The sequence below is a fragment of the Globicephala melas genome, chromosome 17 (genome assembly GCF_963455315.2).
Source record: "Globicephala melas chromosome 17, mGloMel1.2, whole genome shotgun sequence".
Taxonomy (NCBI): domain Eukaryota; kingdom Metazoa; phylum Chordata; class Mammalia; order Artiodactyla; family Delphinidae; genus Globicephala; species Globicephala melas.
In genome coordinates, this window is record NC_083330.1 from 47,239,287 (window position 1) to 47,263,225 (window position 23,939).

Genomic DNA, 23,939 nt, shown 5'->3' on the forward strand with positions numbered 1-23,939 from the left:
GAGAGAGAAAGCAAGCTTTCTGGTGTCTCTTCTTATGAGGGCACTAATTCCATCATGAGGGCCCCACTCTCATCTAAACCTAATTACCTCTCAAAGTCCCCATCTCAAAATACCTTCACATTGGAGGGTTGGTGCTGCAACATATGAATCTAAGAGAGGGACACAATTTAGTCCATAGTGATGGTAGAAGCATTTATCAAAAAATGAATGAAGGCAAGGAGAGAAATACTATTTCCATCTTAGGAATGATGAGTTTTGACATTCCTATGGAAAAAGCTAGGAGGCAGCTGATACACCAATTGGGGGATTGGGTTGGGCTGCATAGACAGAATAGGAAATCTAAGAGTCATCAAAAAATGATAGTTTATAAGATGGGAATTGATGGAGCCTAACACATCTGTTCAATAGAACAGTGCTTACTGGCTGGTAATGAAAGTTACAGAAAGGGGAGTTCAGCTTGGATACCGTAAGGTTTTATGAAAGAAGTAGGACTTTGAGTTGTTTAAATAGAGAGGGTATATGTCTGTGTGTATATATAAAATCATCAAAGTATATAGTTGATCTATCTAATTTTTTACCTAGAGCTATCCTGAACTAAAAACTCCTCAAGATTCCCAGTATTCACTTCAGGATAATCTTGTATTCAATTCACAAAGAGTAAATAATAAACATATCTAGTGTCCATTATGTACGAGGCATTATAGAACTCCTAGATAGTCAAATATAAATAAAATTTATATATTTCCTATGCATGAAACACTCAAAATCTATCAAATAAGTCAGATATAATGTGTGCCCCATCTGAGAGGTGTGAAATAATTAACATTTTAGTGGATATTGTGGAGAACTGTGGTATCCAAATGAGCATTTGCAATGTTTGCATGGGAAAAGGCTCACAATGAGTAAATTTTTTAAAAGGACACAAAATTATAGGGTATGATTCAGTTTTAATTAAATTTAATTACAGATAATAAATACACCAAAATATAGTTTCCTTCGTTCAGGTAGTGGAAGTATAAAGTTTATTTTTTTCATTAGACTTTTCAGTATTTTCCAGGTTTTCTACAATAAACCAATCATATTTAAAAATTATACATTCTTGGGCTTCCCTGGTGGCGCAGTGGTTGAGAGTCCGCCTGCCGATGCAGGGGACGCGGGTTCGTGCCCCGGTCCGGGAGGATCCCACATGCCGCGGAGCGTCTGGGCCCGTGAGCCATGGCCGCTGAGCCTGCGCATCCGGAGCCTGTGCTCCGCAACGGGAGAGGCCACAACAGTGAGAGGCCCGCGTACCGAAAAAAAAAAAAAAATTATACATTCTTTTATATTCTTAAAAGAAATAAAAATAGCAGTTGTATAGCACTGCTAGTTAGCATGACTAGTCTTGAGAATTACAAATATTGAGCTTTCCTAAGTATTCCTCTATTGGTTTGCCCATGTCTACAAGTTGCTCAATCTTCCTTAACTTTAATTGCTTTATAAATAAAATTATATTTTTGTGTTTTAAAAAATAAATTGTGAGTCAGCTTCTTAATAGTTATTTTAAGACCAGTAAATAGCCAGAATTTTCCATACGTTATCCTACAGTATAGCTGTTTCTATGAAAATCAGAGAAAGAAAAGGAAGCCTCCAGTGTGTTTCCAAAAGAAGAAATGAGAAGGAACTGGAAAAGAATATCTTCTATCTCCTTAAGACTTATAAAGCTCTTGGCATAAAGAAACATTCCAGAAGGTACATGCTTAGGTCTCTGATGGAGGACAAATCGTTAGGCTTTTGTCGCGAGGTCATTGGTCCATCTTCCAGACCTGGGGATGGCACAGAACTGTGCACCCTCTTAGGTGCTCCCTTTACCTCTGATACCCTCTTACTGTTGAACTGAACCTATTGTTTCTCTAGAGGTCCAAAAGAATGAAATAGTAGCATTATTTGATATCTAGCATAAACTCTGGAAAGTCCTGGCTAAATGTCAATATGGAAAGCAAGAAATATATGCTCCACATGTATATATGTTTCAAATATATATATATATATAATATATATGTGCAATTAATGCTGAATAATGGCTGCAAAATTATAATTTGAGGTGGTATATTTTTATTCATTATTAACTTATGAAACAAGCCAATTTTAATATGAATCTCTGAAGACAAATAAAAACTCATTCATCACTTTGCTTCAGAGATCATAGAATGCCAGAACTGGAAGGGACCATCTAATCCAACTACCCATTTGTTGCTTGAATCTTGTCATATCACCTTCCAGGGTCATTGTCCTATGCTAACCACCTCCAGTGACAGGGAACTCACTACTTAAAGATAAGGATACTTACTTCGTCTTTCCAAGAGCTTTGATTATGATTTGTATCTAACTTGCTATGACTTCCAATCATTGGTCTAGTTCTACTTGTTGGACTCGTGTAACTCATATGACATTTTTCCATATTTTCAAAGACAGTTCTGATGTCCTGCCTGAGTTTCCTTTTTAGTATTTACCCTTTTTATCTTTACTATCCAAGTCTCCAAATGCTTTTATTCTACTCTTCCAAATGTATTCAAGTTTGCCTGTATTTCTCCTTAAGTTTGGCACTGAAAAGTGAGTAAGGTTCTGAGTGTGCAGTGACTAACTACATCGACGCAAAATGGACTGTCACCTCCTTTCCTATAGATTTGAAAGTATTCATCTATTTTGGCAGCCTAAGAGCACCCTGACTTTTGGGAAAACTAGTTAACAGCACTACCATTTCACAGATAATTTCAAACCATCAAAAATAAGAAAGATGCAGTTAACTGCTGTCAGGTTTTGCGTTGTTGTAGAGGGGTTGCAACTATTTTAAAAGCCTGTGCTTTTAATGTTTTCTCAAACATTTGAGGAATGTTACATTTAATCTTTCTCTTTTCTGTTTGTGAGTGTGTTTTAATCTCCTTCTTTTCTGGGGTGGGAAAGAGTAGGGAAATTTGGTAATACATAGAATCAAGCAAAAATATCCAGTCAGTTCTTAGTGATCATTTCTAAAAACCAGAAGAGACAAAGAGTTCGTTACCTAAAGTGTTCTGCTTTTTTGGAGTCTCTCTATTAGCAGGATCTAATTTTCATTATTGGCTACTAAAAAAAAATTAATCTGTGAAGTGAAACGTAGTCTGTATTCCTGTGGGATTTATGGTGGGCTTCTCAAGACAGTGAGAATCAAGCCTATCATTTCAAGCCTTATTTTTGTAAAGATTGTGCCATGGCTTCTAGGAAATGAATAGGCTCCTGCAAAGAATATAGCTGTTTGTAAATTTCCATTTTTATGAATCAGCACACTCTACCTAATAGGTATTTTGTGGTGAAATAAACTTCTAATTACCTATTATATATGTGTGTGTGTGTGTGTGTGTGTGTGTGTGTGTCTCAGGACCCTGGTTTTTCAGATCAGTAAAGATCTGATTTAGTAAAGTGAGGCACTATGCATACTAGAGTGACTTCTGTGCTTTTCCAAGAAATAATTGAGCTCAAGACCAATATAGAAAGAGGTTTGGAAGGAAATGTATTGAAAGTAACACATGATTAAAAGCCAGAAGAGATTATTTAGAAGCTTTAGCAGTTCCAAAGAAACTATTGTCTAAGTGCAAATTATCTTGCATTAATTAGTATTTAACCCTAAAATATTTGACTATTTCTAATCTGTTAATAGTAAGCAATCAAATGGTACAATGCAGACTTGTTAGTTTAGAGCTGATCAGCAGAGCCCTATGGCAGAATTCTATTTAAGTAAATTATCTTATGTCCTGAAAAATAAGTTCATTTCCCAAGAAGAGCAGTTATCCTAGAAAAATGTTCATTCCCAGAAGAATTAAGTCTAATGAAAATTTTCACTGTAATATGTATGAACAAAAAAATGTAGTTTTACTGTAAAAGAGAAGCTAGGATGCTAAAGCAATTAAAAGATCCTTCGTTTGGGAAGTTTATTCATAGGTAAGAGTTCTTTCAATTGCAGGCAGTAGTGAATGGGCATTTATGAATTCTGGTGGAAAAATCAAGGATCAACAGTATCTGCACTGAAAGAATAGATAGGGTCATTTGTTCCATACTGTATATATCTCTTTGGCAGTACATAATTTGGTTCTAAGTGAAATACGTTGTAAATGCATACTTTGTGAAACTGTAGGTCAAATGCTATTCTGAATCATGTTGTAATGTTACATTACATGCTGAAGGAAAACTCACTGAGAGCTTTTGTGACTCAGACATTCCAATATAAGAGAGCATAATAATCCTATTTCGATAGGAAAATTAGAATATGCACACTTTAAATTTTAAAAGAGAAAAGCATTTCTTGCCATTTGAACAGTAGTATCTCTTTATCTTGCTAACAAAAAAAAGCTGAAGATAAAAATCTTTATTCTCTCCATTTTAAATGTAGGACCTAATACAAAAGGGGTTCAGCCAGTGCCACATGTGAGTATCATTGAAAACAGAATTGCTGCTCTATCTGCTTCACTTGAATGAAACCTAAGAACTTACCTTTCTTGAGATGAAACCTGGAATTTACACTGAAAAGATCCATGTGAAATTTTTTTTCAAGATCTTAAGTTCAGCTTTTCGTTTTCTTTCTGTTAGCATGGGTCAGCCAATGTAAAATTGTGCATTCATTCATTCCTTCAACAAATATTCCTTGAATACCTACTGTGTGCAAGCATAGTACGAGGTACTGAGGATACAGCAGTGAATGAGACAGACACATGGTACCCATCATCATGTGAATTAAGACCTGGCTGTAGAGACATTTAACCTATAATCACACTGTGGAGTGGTTGAAAGGAGTTAGCACAAGGAAACACTTAGGGAAACAGGGTGAAGAGGGGTCACACAGGTCCACACTGAGAGAAGAGTTTCTCTCTCCATCTCTCTCTTCCTTTCTCTCTGCTTCTGTCTCCCTCTTTACTGAATCCCCTTTAATCCCTATTTTCCTCCCTCCATCTGTTAAGATGGTTATTTTAATATGTTTAATGTGTACCTTCAGTATATCTATGTGCTCTTATAAAATGTGCATTATTGTTTTATGTATACATATATGTGTTTGTGCATTTTAAAGTTACATTCCCTTTTTATTTTTCTTATTGAGCATTTTGTTTTCAGAGCATCTGTGTGTACATTTATTCCTATATTTCTAACTGCTGTGTAGTATGCTCCATGGTATGCATTTACCACATTTTTCCTCTCTGTTCTTCCAATGCTGGACATCCAGATAGACTCCAACTCCTGCCACCACAAATAACACTGAGATGAATATCCTCATTTATGTCTCCTTATGAGCCTGGGTGAGAATTTCTTTTACATATATCTATATATACCCAGAACTAGATTTATCGAGCTGTTCAGTGTGTGTTTAATTAATTTGTCCAAGTTCTGTCAGCCTTTCAACAGATCTCCTGCTCTAGTCTACTGTCCAAACAGCAGTGCGTAAGAGTCTCTATATCCCAGCATCCATGCCAGCAATTGGCATTACTTCCTAATTTTTAATATCTAATACAAGTATTTCTGATCATATGAGGGATAATTAGCATGAGTGATATTAGCAATGAGTGATTTCTCATTGTTGTATTAACTTGCTTTTCTCTAATAACTAATAAGTTAGAAATACCCATCAATCTTTTTGTTTGCTCTTATGTGAATTGCCTGTTTCTAACTTGCTCATTTTTTTTTGGTGGGGACTGCTATCTTCATCATTTTGGTTTTCAACAGTTTCTGATATTAATTCATTCTTTGGTTTGAGATATTACAGAAAATGTTTCCAAATCTATCATCTGGAAGGTTTTTTTTTCATTATGAACGTGGTGGGGTAAAATCTGGAAGAATCCAGAATCCCTCAAACTAGACTCTTAACCATTAGGTAGTGTAGGCATAGTGCCTAGACCCTGTGAGGATCTTTAAATGGTCTTTCTCACAGTAGCTGCAATATTTTCCAGACTGCTTAGAGTAAATTCCCATAGAAAACATCAATATTATGAGAGTTTTCTTTTTTCAATGTTACCAAAATGCTCCTATATTCCACTTTTGTATTTGATTCTTTGTTGCATATGATTACTCTGTAACCTTCAGATGCTGTGACTCCAAAATTCATCTTTTGGAGGAAGCAAGCTTTCTGCCAATAGTTTACCAGAATGATGAGCATTTAAGATTTCAGAGTTTACAAATGTTATTGTGCATTATTTATACTGTATGATCATATAATTTTTTAAATTTTCATAGTTTTGTAATCAATGATAATTTTTTTCTCAAAAACATCTTAATGTCAAGACTAAATGTAAAAAGAAATCAAACAAAGTGTGTTTTGAGCTATTACTACATATAAAATACTATGTTAGACATAGAGTAAGGGCATGAGGGTGAATGGAAATAAATTCAAATAAATAAAATATAACAGTGTTACTCTTAAAGTTCAGTTGGACATATTCACTCATTCATTAGCAAAAATCATTTATTGAATGTCTATTACATGGCACAAAAAGTTTCCTGTCATAGGTATTCAATAAGTACTTGAATGAATGAATGAATGAATGAACATAATTATGACATAGCTTTTAATACTGTGTAGTAGAGACAGACTCCAGATACTGTGGAATCTCAGAGAAGGAGCATTTACTTCCTCAGGAGATTAGAACTTGTTCCCTGGAAGATACCTGAACATATAAGTTGAAAATGTCTAGGTAAAGAGAAAAGGAGGGAGGAAGGCATTCCAGGTATCCCACCTTCAAATACATGTGGGAGGTAAGTAGTAGCCCGGAAGGTGCATGGCAGCTCACACAATCCAGTATTGCTAGAGCTGGGAGTGAGAGGCAGGAAGAAGCAAGAGAGAAAGAAGGACAGTAGGCATGCCTTTTAGGCCAAGAGAAGGAAAACCACTGCAAAATTTTTAAGCATAGCAATGTGACATGGGCTAACTTGCTATTTAAATAGATCATCTGGGGCTTCCCTGGTGGCGCAATGGTTGAGAGTTCTCCTGCCGATGCAGGGGCCACGTTCCGCAACAGGAGAGGCCACAAGAGTGAGTGGCCCGCGTACTGCAAAAAAAAAAAAAAGATCATCTGGCTTCATGAAAAATAGATTGAAAAGTACTTGGATTAAAGATAGAGCAACAAATTAGGAGTCTTATATAACAGAAGTGAGAGGTTGTGGGGCCTTGAACTTGGGATGAAGAAGAATCAGTTTCATAGATATTTAGAAGGTGTGAATTAGGACTTGATGATCGATTAGATATGGATGGGGGTGTGAAGAAGAGGGAGAAGTCAAAAATGACCCCAGTTTTCTGCCTGAGGGACTGAGTGAATGAATGGTACTGTCACTTGCTAAGAGAGGGAGTACAGAATTAGGAGCAAGTTTGGCAGAGGATGAGGCATTTGGGGATATTTTGAGAGGTTTATATCTCTAGAACTTTCAACTAAAGATGTACAGTAGGCAGTTGAAAAAGAAAAGTTCAGTAATAATGCAGGTAGACTATGATAAGTACCCAAAGAGCGAACGAGATAAAGGGATTTCAGAGTAGGAAGGCATCACTATGGGCCAGGGGATTCAGAGAGCTGGTGGGATGAAACTGAATCTTGAAGGACAGGCACTGTATATAAGCAGGGATGCAGGAGAGCATTCTGACCAGCACGCATTCGTGTCTGTAACAGGCTCTGTATTTACAAGGCCCCTGGGACCTTGAATTCATAAGCCTAGGATTGGGAGGAAGGAAAGTTGAACTGGATGGTGATGGAGATGCTATAGAGCAGGACCCTCTTCCTTAGCGTCCTGACTCACAGTCTGAAGTGTGCTGTAAAGAGAGACGTGATGAAACTGGGACCCACTTGAAAGGAAGTGGGGAGGGGCAAGGTGACAAGAGAAACTGCCTAGAAGTGGCAATATTCAGAGTCAGACTAGAAGCTCTATCAGTGATGCTGAGGGTCTAGAGGCTGAGGGTATGAGGAATCCAATAGCTTCCAGCTCCAGGATAAAGGAAGAGTCAGGGTTGCACTTAGCTCTGGCGCAGCAGACAGGAGGCTTTGGACAAGAAGACGAATTCCCCACCCTAATAATGGGCTCACGTGAAAGAAAATAAGAAATGTGAAGCAAAAAGGTGCGTGGGGGGCAGTGAATAGAGTAGCAAAGTTTGATTAAAGCTGTATGTGTTTGAAAAGTAGGAGTGACATTGGAAAGTTCTTTTTGTCTGAAGCCCTGAATTCCAAGATGGGTGGAATAGATTTTGTGCTCTCAACTCGCTGAAGGTTTGTTTGTTATTTTTCTTAGAAAGAGACTTGATAATAAATCTATTCTACGAAAATGTACCTGGCAAAAATGTCCAGAATAGATTAAAAGGGAGGGACTGGAGGCAGGAATGCCAATGAGTGGGTTGTGAAAGAATCCAGACACCAATAAAGAAGTCTGGGGCCAGGTCATGGGGACTGGAAGCTGAAAAGAAGAAATATTTATCATATCAGTTTGTAAATCTGGGTTGGTACCAGCATCAGTAGTTATTTTTATCTTAAAACTATGCCAATGTGCACTGAAACGAAGTTTTAATCCTAGCATAAGAATTGATCTTTGAAATAATTTCAAGAACATAATTAGATATATTTGCTTTGTCCGTGTGTGTGTGTGTCTGTGTGTGTGTGAATGACATAGGTTTAGGATCATAAATACATACTTAAATTTATGGGAATTTAAAACTGCTAGGTGGATCAGTGCATTCCAACACTAATTTAGTAACAACACTTCAGTTTTCTATATTCTTTCAGAACTATCACAAAATTTTCAAAATATTCACAAAATAAACTTTAACTCACTTCAGTTTGATATGTGGCATTAATGATGTCTAGGAGAAGGAGATGGTCATGAAAGCAAATGAACAATTTGAGGGGTATAAGAATTCAGCATCACAGGTTTAAATGATGATATTGGATTAAGACAAACTAGAAATACAAGATTTTACATTTCTATTATATTTAATTAGGTAGAAAATGACACAGTTAATTTTTAATGTATTCAGTGTTTAAAAAATTAGCTTGGCTTCTAGTACTGAACACTTCATATGATGAAAGTAAGAAACATATGTTTACTTTTGATTTGCTTCCTGATAAGTGGAGGTAACAAAAGATGTGTTCAGGGCATCCATTTACTTTGCTGAATTGGGTAAGTTAGAACTGCATTCGGTAGAGCCTTTTAAATATCAAAAAACATGTAATTGTAAGTAATGATTTGGAATGCTAATGCAGAAAAATCAATTTCAAGAGCCACATCCACGATAATAGTAGTCAGATGATTCATTCACATTCACCACAGAAGCTGGTATGAGCAGTTTTCATTTTAACCCTTTTCTTTAACAGAATAATGAAATGAGAATTTGAGTATGCCTGTTGGTAACGAACAGCTCCTTTATCAGAATTTATTTAGGTAAAATAGTGTCCTTAGAAGCAAATCAGTGAACTAGGCCCCGATCATGGTGGTAGGCTCTGGGAATGCAAATAATATCATCAATAAAGTACAATTTCTGCACTTAAGAAACTTAGTCTTATGTATATAAAAATGTAGTGAAAAGTCTGGGGTTTTTCTGGCACGTGTGTTTTTTTAAGAGACTATGTAAATAATTTACCTTTTTTTAAACTGGAAACATAATATCCACCATTGGCATAGAAACACCAGCTGTTAAAACAGCAAAAGTAATTAGAAAATACCATTTGATTTATGGAAATTCACTTTACAGCTAAACTTTTATGATACAAAAAGACCTGGTTTATTGGGAAATCAAAATTGTACAGGGTGTTTAAAAAAAATTAGAATAGATCTAAATATGCTAAGTAAACTTCTTAAACTTTTAGGGAAAAAAATGAAAGCTTTTGAAAGCACTGTAAAGAGAAAGATTATAGGGGACTTAATCTATCCCAAAGGATAGGCAGCTGGGGCTGCCATAATAAAATACTACCGACTGCATGGCTTAAACAACAGACGTTATTTTCTTGCAGTTCTGGAGGCTGGAAGTCATTTCTCCTTGACTTGTAGAGGGCACCCTCTTGCTGCCTGTTCACATGGTTTTTTCTTGGTGCACACACATCCCTGGTGTCAGTTTGTGTGCCCAAATTTCTTCTTATGAGAACACCAGTCACATTGGATTAGGTTTGAACGCTTCATACAGCTTCATTTTAACTTAATCACTTCTTTAAATACCTTATCTCCAAATGCAATCACATGCTGACATGCTAGGGGTTGGGACTTCGACACATGAATTTTGAGAGAACACAATTCAGCCATAACACCTGTGAAGTGGCATTATATATAAGAGATACGAATCACGATACATTTTCTTCAATTTACTAGGACCAAGGATGGAATGAAATGTAAAGGGTTGTGTCTCTAAGACTTCCATGACCCTGGAAGTACAGGAGGTTAGGAAGCATCTTTCCAAATATTTAGGAGAGAAGTATAATTGATTGACTTCATGTAAAGTTGTACTTATAGACAGAAATTATACCAGTATATTCTCAAGACATTTTCAGATCTTAAAGTTATTGTCATTCTTCCTAATCCCCCAAATACAAAATGATTTATCAGGCCTAGAAACTACAAAAAATTTGTGGTAGTAACACACAATATAATTATCCAGTTCTTTTACCAGAAACAAATTAATTTTGAGAATAGAAAGTTACATATAATTTTTAATACCACAAAATTTCATTATGTAATGTATGTCTATTATTATATTCAAAAAAGAATTACATTAGAAAAGATGTGTGAGAGGGTTTTTTTAAATAGCAAATTTCTTAAACTGTTATCATGTCTCATAAATATATTATGACCCAAATGCAGAAACCTATTTAAATGATCAGGTGGGCTCAGCACTTCCCTGGCAGTCCAGTGGTTAAGACTCTGCACTTCCAATGCACGGGACACGGGTTCAATCCCTGGTCCGGGATCTAAGATACCATGCCACAAGGCGTGGTCAAAAAAAATAATAATAAAATAAATAAAATAAATGATCAGATGGGCTCTAAGTTAAGAGAGCAACTTAGGACCATATAAAACCAATTGAATTTTCAACACAAGTTTTAAAAGTTATTTTTCATGCAACTAGAAGCTATAATTTTAAAAATTACACTATATGAAATGATTGAAAGAATTCATCCACTAGGAACTACTTCTGAAGCATTCAGTTCAAACTTTGCCTTTTTGCTTTGATGATTTATGTAGAGAATGGCTATAGCTACTTCTCACTGAGTAAGGGAAGAGGCAAAACCAATAGTTTGAATATTTTAAATTGACACTTTCCACATCTTCAAAGTTGTTCTACAGTCAATGTGGCAGGAGTAGTCGATGCAGCAAGACCCTCCGCCTTCCACTCCACCCACGTGAAAATGCTAGATAAAACATAGCAAAATCATTTGGGGACATAAATTTATCCTGAATCCATCTGGCCACTTGAATAAAATAAAATCTGTGAGCAGTTATTCACATATGGACTTACATTAAAATATAAATAAATGTACTGTACAGTATTCCACATTGTGGACCTGTTTATGTACGTATACAATGTTAGGGGAAATTCTGAACTTCTGTAAATGCATGTGACACAGCTCAGAGAAAAATCTCAGGAGAGCCTTGTTTATATGTGAGAAAATGTACCAGTTCTTCCCTAAATTTGCCTAGGTATTTTTAAAAATCACTTAGCACTGCCTGAAATTTCACCAATTAGTTAAGGATATTGTTTGAAAATGAAAATATGTCTGAAAGATGAATCCATTTCACCAGTTCATGTTAATCTTAAAACCGGCCTGAAGGTAGCAGTGCTTCAAGAGTAGAAGTCTTAATTGGAAGAGGAGAAATATGGAGCTGATGATTTGGAATTTCTGAGCTTCACGCTCACTGTTAAATGAGATCATTCTCACAACAACCTACAAGGTCATTACTATTATTATGTCCCATTTACAGATGAGAAAACTGAGGCACAGAGTGTTTAAGTAGTTGCCCAAGGTCATACAGCTAGGAAGTGGAAGAGCTAGGATATATATCCAAGCCTAATTCCAGAGTTCACACCATTAACCACTGTGCAAATAGTTATGTAGATGGGATCAAATGATATAATAATATTATTAAATTATGAAATGTTAACTAATAATAATATACAATATTTGACAGCCTGTATCATGGTTCTGAGGTTCTGAGCCTACCACCACTGTTTTTCATCGTAAGAATGTGATACTTTCTCATCAGTAATAGCAGCTCACTGCATAAATGAGTCACAGGTTCTTCAGGGAAGCAGGTGTTAAGTTTTAAAGCCCTCTTGTAGCAAGTGATTGTTGTGTTAAATAATCTCCAAGTTGAGATACAGCTGTGAAGGATTCCTGGCCAGAGATGCAGTACCTTTCATGAGACCTGGAAAAACACGTTTGGTAGGAATTGACTAACCTTTACATAGTTCTCTTTAAACTGCAATATGAGAAGCAAGGAGGAAAGGATCTATTTAAAATTGCAGAATACTTTCTGTAGTGGATATCACTATGGCAAAACAAGAAAAACCACAATGGAGAAAGATGCTCAGTGATTTTTAGAGTAAATAAGAGAAACTGGACACCACACAGAAGTCTTAATGGGTAATAAGGAAATCCATTTAATATGAAGAAGTAAATATAATCTTAGAGGGAGGTCATGCTGTGTGTTTGTGTTTTATGTAATTGCAGTGATAGCAGGGTAGTAACATGATCCCATATATATTTTTAAAAGATAATTCTGGCTGCTTTATGAATAATATCTTGAGGGTAAGAGTGAAAGCAGCTTGGAATAGGGTTAGAGAAATGGATAGATATGAGATCTATTTTAGAAGTAGAATCAATAGAGTCTGATGATGATTGGATGAGAGGGGTATGGGAAAATAAGGAATAAAAGAGGTTGTTCAAATTCCTGGTTTGAGCAACCATTTGGCTGATGATGTCATTTATTAAGAGAAAAGATAAGAAAAGAAGTAGATTTCTGTGGGAAAGAAATCAAGAGTGTAGTTGGAGAGGTCTGTGAGATATTCTGGTGGTGATGTCAAATAGATGGTTATCAGCTCTGAAACTCAAATAAGAGGTCTGCACTCAATAATAAATTTGAGTGAATTCAAATGGTTTTTAAAACTGGAAATGGAGCTGATCATATAGGGGGAAAGTATAATGAGAGAAGGTGGTCCAGGTTGTGTTAAAGATGTTAAAGGTAGAAATTTGATAGAAGAGATGAAGTCAGCCACAGGGGTTGATGAAGAGATGCCAGAGAAATGGGAGGAAAACTCTAAGAATGTGATCCAATGGAAGTCAAGAGAAGATAATGCTTTCAGACCAGAGAGTGGTCAACTCTGTAGAATGCTGCTCAGGGAGCCAGTAAGATGAGGACTTGAAAGTCCCACTGGACATGACAACATGGTGGTCATTTTGGACCTTCTAAAGAGCAGATTTATTTTCAATTTATTATATTTTTGTTGGTTTATTCTTTCTGAGTCATTTTATGCCTCTACAATTTAATGCCTCTCTGAGTGTGTGTGTAATAACCAAAGTAATTTTTCTTCAGATTTCCCCTTTAGTTCTAGTTTCCTGTTGAATACTGTGCTTTTCCAAACTTGTATTTTAGAAATGTTAGTCCTATAATTTTTAAAATTAATGTCTCATGATCTTGAAAGTGTGGCATTATTATAATCCAAACAGGAATACTTAAGCTGTCTTTGTTTTGCTTTGGTGCTCATATTTTAAATGCTTTTGAGCTGCATACACATGTTCCAAATACATGCTAGTGCACATTATCTCTTTATTTTTAATTACATAGCATTACTTGATCTGTTTCCTTAGCTTTTCTCTATTTATCAGTTGAAATAGTAATAAATGAGTAAAAGTAATAGATTTAATCGATGGTCAGTTAATTAGTAAATGATACAGTTTACTACTTCTGCTGCTTAACACTGTGCGTGGACATGGTGGCATTCAGTAAATATTTATTTAATATTGTTCAATAACAAATGTTTGGATGGTCAATTAGTTCTACTAGGCTAACAATCAGTTGTCTTTGTTAAACACTTTCAGTAGATTACCTTTTGATAGGAATATATTCATTGACCCTTTACATATATTTTTTGTGAACAATTTTTCAATGTGCAGAAATGTAAAAAAGGTTTAAACCCATAGTTTAACTGTCTAGGCTTCATCAGATCCTATCACTAATGGAGTGTAACCTTTTATCTTCCTTATACTTTAGCACGTAAGAAATGGGGAATAGCACTGACAGGTTACATAGAGATGTTTTAGACATGAATGTAGAGATTTTGAAAAAATACTTGAGAGAAAGTCATTGTATAAAACAAAAGTATTATGCATTAGACTGACATAATATCTAAAAACATGGGAAAAACTAAACCACGGGAAATAAATGTCAGAAGCTGAGCGTTTGGAACTGTATGTGGAGTTTTCAGTAGACCAATGTAATTGTTTTCTGTTTCTTGGACTGTCCCTTAAAATTGGAATAAATTATTTTCAATTGTAGTAGAAGATGTTAGTAAGCTCAAGGAGTGTGTAAGGGCTTGCTCCCTCTAGAATGACTCTGAAAGAATGAATTCTAATAGGTGTTTAACGTGAAACATTAAAATTCTAAGCAGTGGTCCACAAATGCAAGACAAACAATGAATGGAGGCCGGTACAGATAAGAAATTTACAGGAGAAGTTTTTTTTTTTTTTTGCGGTATGCGGGCCTTTCACTGTCGTGGCCTCTCCCGTTGCGGAGCAGAGGTTCCGGACGCGCAGGCTCAGCGGCCATGGCTCACGGGCCCAGCCGCTCTGCGGCATGTGGGATCTTCCCAGACCGGGGCACGAACCCGTGTCCCCTCCATTGGCAGGCGGACTCTTAACCACTGCGCCACCAGGGAAGCCCAGGAAAAGTTTTTATAGAGATTCTTATAATATTGTTGACATAACTGTCAATACTTGTTTCGTTGGCATTATTTTTTTAAAACTGGCACACACACAGAACATTATAGAAAATATAATTTGGAGAATTTTTCTTATAGTTATTGTGATCATTATAGTGAGAAATCCATGTTGATAATAGATTCTCATAGAGTTATTTAGTCTCCAGTGCTGTTTTACATTTTTCTTAATGGACTCCACTATGGAAAAAAACTATGATCTTCCTCACAAAAACTTGTATTAAAAGGAGTACTGTAATGTATGGACACAAAGAGGAACTTCAGTTATAGGGGGACATTTCCATCCCATCATCTAGGTCAAAAGTTCAACCACAGAGTGGTGTAAGCAAAGGAGACATGGTGGTTTGGTAAATCCGGGGTAATCACGGGATCCGAGTAATAATGAACGAGGTTGAGAGTAAAGTTGGGATAAGACTGTGGATGGAGGTGGGACTCAGATCTAAGAGTAAGGAGGTGAGTGGAGCTCTAGTTCTGCAAGGATGGGGGCAAACTGTGTCTTACAAGGTTGACAAGGGGCTTGTTCACTCGTGCTATGACTTCTCATTGACTCCTGAACTCTAGTGCTCTCTGACAAGCACCTTCTAAGTGGCTGTAGAAACCAGAAAACGTACCCTTATGTCAGCTGATCTTAGCCTATAATCTGAAGTTGAGAATAAAAATGAATTATTTTAATAAATGAAATTAGAAATAGAACCAAAAATGTTACATTGGTTTAAAATTGCAGTCACCTTGAATTGTGATAAAATATGTAACAATTACATTTTTTAAGGTCACTGTCCTTGTAAAGTGTCTTTCAGTGTTTATTCAGTTGCAGTACAAGATTTATTAAGATATAAAGTTTGTATTTTTGCCTCACCCAGAGAACCCCTGAAATGCTGCCTTCATAGTGTGAAATACACTATTATTTGAAATGAAATTAATAGTTTATAACAGTGAGTTGTGAAGCAATGACTTTCTTCTAGATGTTAGATCAAATGCCAGATAATCACAAAAAAATAAGTAACAGAACCAAAAATAAAGGAACTCAGAAATTCTACACCACAGTTTTTCTCTGTCCAAATCCTGGCTACACTGCAAATAAACATTTCTGGAAAAGCTTTTTGAATGGTGTGGCCAAATTTAAGTATGTATATATATACAGTTGCATATTTAGTTATTTTTTAGGCTGTGAATCGAGACTTCTGGCTCCTGCCTAAATGTCTTTTCCCAGTTTGGTGTCAAGTATGGGAAAGGAGGCTGGGATTTGAAACACTACTCTGTTAGGCTGAGTTGCAGAAGGAGTTGCCAAGCAGAAGAATCCAAGTTATAAAGCAGTGGTCGGGGAGAAGCATTACAGAATATCCCCATAACTAGAACACATACTGATTTGCCTTTTTATAATTACTTGCGTTTCTTAGAGATTTTTTGTATGACACCACAAATTTACCTCTTACTGAGACTGTTTTCTCTGGGAAATAAACCTCTGTCTTCTTAGACCTGAGCTTCTCATCTTATTGTGGGAGGATAAATAAAGCATATTAGATGGAACCATTTTGAATTGAATTTTAGGAGGGAAACATGTTTAATCTGTATTGCTGTTTCCTATTATGAAGTTTCATATCAACACAACAGATGAACTGTTACTTTAAAGACGTCTTTAACACAGAGTACCTTAAGTGGGTGTCAGCTGATAATGAGTTGCTTAGTTTGGTTCCTAAGTCGGCCACTTTGCACACAATCTTAACTGTTTACCAAAGGTACTGAGCTCTGAATAGAACTTCCTTCAGTCAGCAATTCACTTATGCCCAATCTAGGTGATGTTTGACCTGGATCTGTATACCATGAATGTTTTTCCTGGGCTTTTTATTTTTGCAATATACTATTTAAAATCCTGCAATTTTTAATGCTTTGAGAGAATCCTCATTCTTTTTTACTGCCTTTGATTTTTAACAACTTTAAATAACTTTGTTATAAATTTTATGCCTTGATATATAATGAAAAATAATTAAGGTGCCTGCAATTTAAAAGTCAGCCAGACAATTAAGCCAAATTTCTGTGAAAAATGTTGTTTTCTATTTTTATATCAGCATGGTATCAAGCAGTTTAAACAGTGTATAACCATTTATATACAACAAACATATGATTCAGTTAAACTAAATGGTAATCAGAAGTCTTTTATGCTGTGTATGTTGAAGTGAATACATGAAGCTTTAGCCAGTAAAGAAAAAGAAGAAACAGTGACAAGTAGGAATTAGACTTAATTGTAATTAAGAGAATCCCTCTATTTTCCATGCAAACCTAATATTATTCTCATCACACTGTGGTGTAAGGAATAAATGAGTAATGAGTAAATGAGTAGTGAATGAATAAATTAATAATGAATGAATAAAGCAGTTTAAATGAACGCACTTTTTATAACTATTGTATAGTTACTGGCATTGGTACCTGAAATGTATATCTAATTTTTAAACCTTGCTGTGTATTTGGGCAGAATGTTTACACTCACAAAATTGTGATGCTATTGATCTCATAGTGATATGAGAAGTTGCTAGGTGATGTTCATCTAGAATCCCAAGGCATTTATAAATAGAAGAGATGTTTCTTCTTTTCTCTCAAATGTTTGAGAATGTTACTATGAAGACTGTGTAAATTTATCACAAAGCCAGAGCACTGGCTGGAATAGTGGAAGAGAATATTGGAGCCGGAAGTTTCTCAAACTTGGAAACCATCCTTGCCATGATCACTGTCCTAAAGGACTCTGAGAGTTGGGTTTTTTAATTTAATTTTTATTTATTATTATTTATTTTTATTTTATTTTTATTTTATATTGGAGCCTAGTTGATTTACAATGTTGTGTTAGTTTCAGGTGTACAGCAAAGTGATTCAGTTATACATATACATATATATCTATTCTTTTCAAATTCTTGTCCCATATAGGTTATTTCAGAGTATTGACTAGAGTTCGCTGAGCTATACAATAGGTCCTTGTTGACTACCTATTTTATATAATAGTATGTATAGGTTAATCCTAACCTCCTAATTTATCCCTCCCCCAACCTTTCCCCTTTGGTAACACTGAATTGGTTTTCTAAGTCCATAAGTCTGTTTCTGTTTTGTAAATAAGTTCATTTGTATCACTTTTTAGATTCCACATATAACTGATATCATATGATATTTATCTTTCTCTGTCTGACTTACTTCACTTAGTATGATAATCTCTAGGTCCATCCATGCTGCTGCAAATGGCATTATTTCATTCTTTTTTATGGCTGAGCAATATTCCATTGTGTATATGTACCACATCTATCCATTCCTCTGTCAATGGACATTTAGGTCGCTCCTATGTCTTGGCTATTGTAAATAGTGCTGCAATGAACATTGGGGTGCATATATCTTTGAATTATGGTTTTCTCCAAATATATGCCCAGGAGTGGGATTGCTGGGTCATATGGTAGCTCTATTTTTAGTTTCTTAAGGAACCTCCAGACTGTTCTCCGTAGTGGCTGCACCAATTTACATTCCCACCAACAGTGTTGGAGGGTTCCCTTTCTCCACACCCTCTCCAGCATTTATTACTTGTAGACTTTTTGACGATGGCCATTCTGACTGGTGTGAGGTAGTGATACCTCACTGTAGTTTTGATTTGCATTTCTCTAATATTTAGCAATGCTGATCATCTTTTCATGTGCTTTTTGGCCATCTGTATGTCTTCTTTAGAGAAGTGTCTATTTAGATCTTCTGCCTATTTTTTGATTGTGTTGTTTGGTTTTTTGATATTGAACTGCATGAGCTGTTCGTATATTTTGGAGATTAATCCCTTGTTGGTCACATTGTTTGCAAGTATTTTGAGAGTTGGTTTTGAATAAAACAAACCAAAATATATCCACAAATATTTCTATTTAGTATAGAATTATTTGCTGTAAGGCGGAATAATCCAAAGTGGCAAAGGTAATTGACATCAATTGTGAAGACTGAGGTAGAGGTGAATTCCTATATTATCAAGAGCAAATGTGTATCAAGAAGAAAGAGGTTAATTCAGTCTGCAGTGTGGCTTTATAGCCTATCCTGAGCAATTCCTATCTCTTTTAGCAACCAGCCATTTCTGGGTTGACTGGATACACTAAATAGTGACAATGGAGTAGCAATAAGAGTCCTTTTTCTATCTCTTTTTTGCATATCCACTTCTAGGCCTTATTATTTGTTTGTTCCAATACTTCCCAAAAGGACTTACTTCGTCTTTCCTTCTCTTTATTAGTAGTAGTTTGCATTCTCATCATCATCACCTACATCATTTCTAGCATAGAAAAGGGCAAGGCTGCCAAAGGCATGAGTATGTTCCCAGCTGAACTAATCCATGGTCTAGACACTACGTAACTACTTCACAAAATAACCTTTTTATGCATTCACATCAGTGACCAAGCCTCTATTTCAAGAATAAACTAATTTAACATACTTTAAAATTTTGGTGATTTACTTTGGTGAGGAAACTATTACAAAAACTGATACATAAATGACATGTAACTTTCTAGCCCTGTTAAGAATTGATGAACTGAAATACATATATGGCTATGTAATATTAATATGTTTTGATTAAAAGGGCAAATATGGATTTAACATTGGTATATAGTTAGAATAAACATTATGGCTGTTAAATATATTTTTTCAATATTTATTTTATTTTGAACCAAATAATTTACTACATAGTTCATATTATATCTATCATCTATGTTTTGCATGTGTTTCATCTGTGCTTATGTATATGGTATGAGACACCTGTGATACAGTGTATAGGGCACTGAACCTGAAATCAGAAAATCAGTGGCTCTGCCACTTTCTAATTAAACAAGTCATTTAATATTATTGAGTCTTTATTAGCTCATCTGTAAAGAAGAAATAATGATGACACTCTCAGGATTGATGTAAGAATTAAGTGGCATAATTGGTGTGATATGTTTCATATTCATCAAATAGAATGCTATGATTTTTTAATGCAAGTTATATCAATCTATATATCTTTTCTTCAAAAATATGATTTTCCTGTACAGTAGTGGAATCTTGTTTCAAGGCCAGAATTTGCATTTAGAAAGCGATTAGTATGTATATTTGTGAGTCACTTTTTCTGATTATTTTGGATGAGTAAGAAAGTTATAAATATAAATAATTTGAATACTAGACTATAATTGTTCTGGAATTACACTGTGTTTTATATAATGAAACTATATAGTAGCCCATCATTTGAAAACTACATCCAAAGCCATTTGAATGTACTTTCTGGTATGGAGGAAATGACATTTCCTATCTTTTATCAGTAGTTTCTTTTTTATATAAATTTTTAAATTCCTTTAGGGTTGGTAGTTCATGTATCAGAATGGGATAAGGAATAGTAAATCAACTTTTAAAATATATGTAAACCAGAAATATTATTTATATAATATTTATTATATAGGAAAACAATTGAGCATAGGACCAAAAACAGTGGAATTTTATGTTTTCTCAGTAAATTCAGTATATTCCACAGGTTATCATTCAAGACTAGAAGTCTCTTGGCCATTACTGTGGTTTGTCTCTCTGATACCTGTGTGCCAATAGTCTTCTTTTTCTTTGAAGCTTTCTTCCCTGAAATAAGGTGATTTTCCTCTTTAGTACTTCCTGTTTCTCTTTGTGTCATTATTTTATCACTTATCTATAACTCTCAAATCCCAGCTCTAGGAAAAAATATCAAAAAGCTTCCCAGGACAACTTTGTTCTGAAACTGCAAGAGAGAAGTGATGCTCATGAAGAAACAGATGCATCTGGGCTATTCCAGACTAACCTCTTCCTGGTGCATAAAGTCAGGTTATTAACATAGAGAAGGCAGGGCCCAAGCAACTTGAGTGTGACCGCTGATTGAGTTCTCAGATTCCCTGTCCCCATGCAGTCACTAGTAGAAACCCAAGATAATTCCCTTCCTAAGTGACTTTCAACTATCATTATGATGTCCCTGGGTGCCAAAATCAAACTTTTCCACCCTTGACCAATTTATTTTCCTAGGATTTTCCCACTTAGTCCCTCTTCCTTGAAACGTTTCTCTTGATCACAACTTAGTACACACATGTGAACATACACAGACACGCAGGGGTGCATACATATTCATGAAACAATACTGCAATTGATACAATAACTACACGGGCTACACTCTAATATTTTATTTCATTTTATTTTTTAGAATGCTGATCATACTAATGATAAGTTATTTTCGTGACTCACTAAAAATTTGTGACCCACAGTTATAAAAAATACATCAGATGACTTAGATGACTTACAATAGTCCTTTCAGTTTCCAAAATTCTATGATTCTCTTTATTCTTAGAATGAAAGTTTCATTTAATGAAAACATTTCTATTCTCTGAATAAAAGCAATATGGTATGAAAAATTACTCATAGAGTTCCTGGTTTTATCAGTGTCTATTGAAATGCGGGTATTTTAGGAAGGTGAATAATGAATAGGAAATTGAACTAAGAGAGAATTGTAGGAATATTAATGAGAAATGACAAAAGCCTATCAGAAAAACAGAAGCGAGAAACCTGGATGATCCTAAGTCTAAGCAACCAAAAGCTGTTATTACGTTAGAGCACTCTTATTCGAAAGTTTCCTAATTTTTAGAAAGATTTGGGAGGATTATTACTTGAGTGCGTTGTTTTGTACTTCCTAAATTGTGATGTGCTATGGCCAAAGCTGTTAACATACCTAGAAGGCTCTGTGTGATCTGTCCCCTTCTCTGCCTCTTATCTCTCTGACCTCCTTTCCTTCCTACTCACTCCACTCCAGCTACCCTGGCCTCTTTGCTGTTCCAGGGACACACCAGGACATCATATCTTAGGGCCTTTGCACTGCAGGCTCTCTTTGCCTCAAACTAACTCTCTTCCTCACATATCCGAATGGCTTACTTCCTCAACTTCTTCATACATCTATTCAGATGTTGCCTTGTCAATGATACCTACCCTGACAGCTCTTGTTTAAATCGCAGACTGTCCCATACCCCTTAACTTTATTTTTTGCCCTTTTCATTTATCTCCCTTTTAACACTATATAATTTACTGATTTACTGTGTCTTTCTCCCCCTACTAGAATGTAAGTTCCATGAGAGCAGAGATTTTTATCTGCTTTGATCACTATATGTCCTAGGTGTTTACAAAGGTACCTGACATACACTGGGAGCTCACTTACTATTAATTGAATGAATATTTGTATTTCCCAGTACATCAAGCAAAGAACTTGTTCATATATAGTACTCAGTAAATATTTATTGTATGAAAGAACCATTTTAGATTGTATAATTTACATTTTACAGAACACTTTTGAAATCCCCTAAAACACACAGCCAACAATCAAGCTATGACATGGTTAGGACTGGAATCATTGTGCCCTACCTTCCCACCTGCCTAGATAGGGAAATTGAGAGGTCTAGTGACTTGTCTAAAGTTACAAAAAGTAGGACAGTCTTCTGACTTATGCTAAAATAGACTTACGGTTGCTTTATGTTCTGGGATAGAGATTTGCAGTTTGCAGAATGTGATGCTATTTCACTTATAAACTGTTTTGTTTGTGGTATGTCTGTGTTGCTTCCAAATTTATGTTAAGAGGATGTTACCTGTTATTTAGATGCTAAAGCCTTACAGTGTTCATTGTCATTCTTAGCAACAATAGGTAGCAGATTATCTAATCAGGAGGGAAAAAAAGCATTAAAAATTCACCAGATTAAAGCAAAATTGATAAACATCACAGTACTTTTTTAGTGTTGGTTCTTTTTCAGGCTCTTGATATTTTTAAAATCTTTTTTACCTTCCGTTGACTTTTTAATCTTTTTAAAAAAGAAGGTAAACGAGAACGCTTTAATTCTAGGTTTTCATGGGACCTGTTAAAAATTGGGGAGGCTTTGTTTTATGATTTGGAGAAAATTATTTCCTATCTATGCTTGAGGAACGTTAACAAATTTTAAGCGAGACTAAGTGACTACCAAAATTTGCCTGAGATAGTTCCCATCTGTGATGCCTAACGTATTGCGTCTCATTAACGACCATTCCCTGGTGTTAATCATGCGAGGAAAGGGAAAAAACGGAAACAGCAGGAGCTCCTCGGGGCTCAGAGTTGCCCAGAGCCTGAGGAGCGCGCTCCGGAGCTGCCAGCCCGCCTCCCCGTCCGGCTGCTGATTGGCGGGGACCTCAGCATCAGCAACATCTCCCTGCGAGGGGAGGGCGGCCAGACCGACTCGCAGCCGCAGCCTCCGGGCACCTCAGCTCCCTCCTGGCGAGACCTCGGACTTCCACAGCGAGCAGCCGCGTCCCCGCTCGCCACCGCCCGGATCCCCACCTCGTACCCCTCCCCAGAAGAGTGGAGGCCCCGGCAGCCAGGAAGGCCACGACTGGTCCGGACCGGGTTAGGGAGGCAGGGGCCAGTACCCCAGGGTCCCGCGGCAGCACCCCGGCCCCCGAAGCGCTGCGGTCGCCGCGCCTCAGCCGCCAAGACGCCTCGTATCTTGTACCGCGGGAAAAGCGGGTCTTCGTCCAAGATGGGCCGGCAGGGCTTGGGGGGCGCCGGCGCCGCGGGGCGCTCCATGCAGCGCTCCCAGAGCCGGAGCAGCCTCTCCGCCTCCTTCGAGGCGCTGGCCGGCTACTTTCCCTGCATGAACTCCCTGGAAGAGGAAGAAGGAGGTGAGCCTGTAGTTATTGTGTCTGTCTGTGTACATCTCGCATCTCGGAAAGTCGGTGGTTGGAGGGTTGACAGGGTTGGAGAACTCCAGGTAGCAGTGTCCCTACCCCCTCGTCTCTGGGGGACTGTGGAGCAGGAGACCCCCCAGAGCGCCAGCTGAGCCTAGGAGAAGTTCTGTTGATTGGTGATTTGGGGAACTCCACAGGCGCTGACTGGGAAGAGGCTTTCCTAATGAAGTTGAGTTAAACAGTGCTTGGCAGTTGGATGAGGATGGAGACAGGTGGGAGGCAAGGCGGCCCCGTTGGGTGCACCCAACTGTTT

At 36.6% G+C, this 23,939-nt stretch overlaps 1 protein-coding gene across 50 annotated transcripts in view; it reads left to right on the forward strand.

The window, feature by feature from the left end:
* Positions 1 to 23,939, forward strand: part of RIMS2 (regulating synaptic membrane exocytosis 2) — a 572,826-nt gene that overhangs the window by 522,297 nt on the left and 26,590 nt on the right. The window contains exon 1 of one of the 50 annotated variants that reach the window (XM_030863071.3): positions 23,159 to 23,620. The exons of the other annotated variants lie outside the window; for them this stretch is intronic. Within the exon in view, the coding sequence (XP_030718931.1) occupies positions 23,479 to 23,620 (142 nt within the window). The 5' untranslated portion in view covers positions 23,159 to 23,478. Of the gene's footprint in view, positions 1 to 23,158; positions 23,621 to 23,939 lie in introns of those variants that run through there. 50 annotated transcript variants of the gene reach the window in all.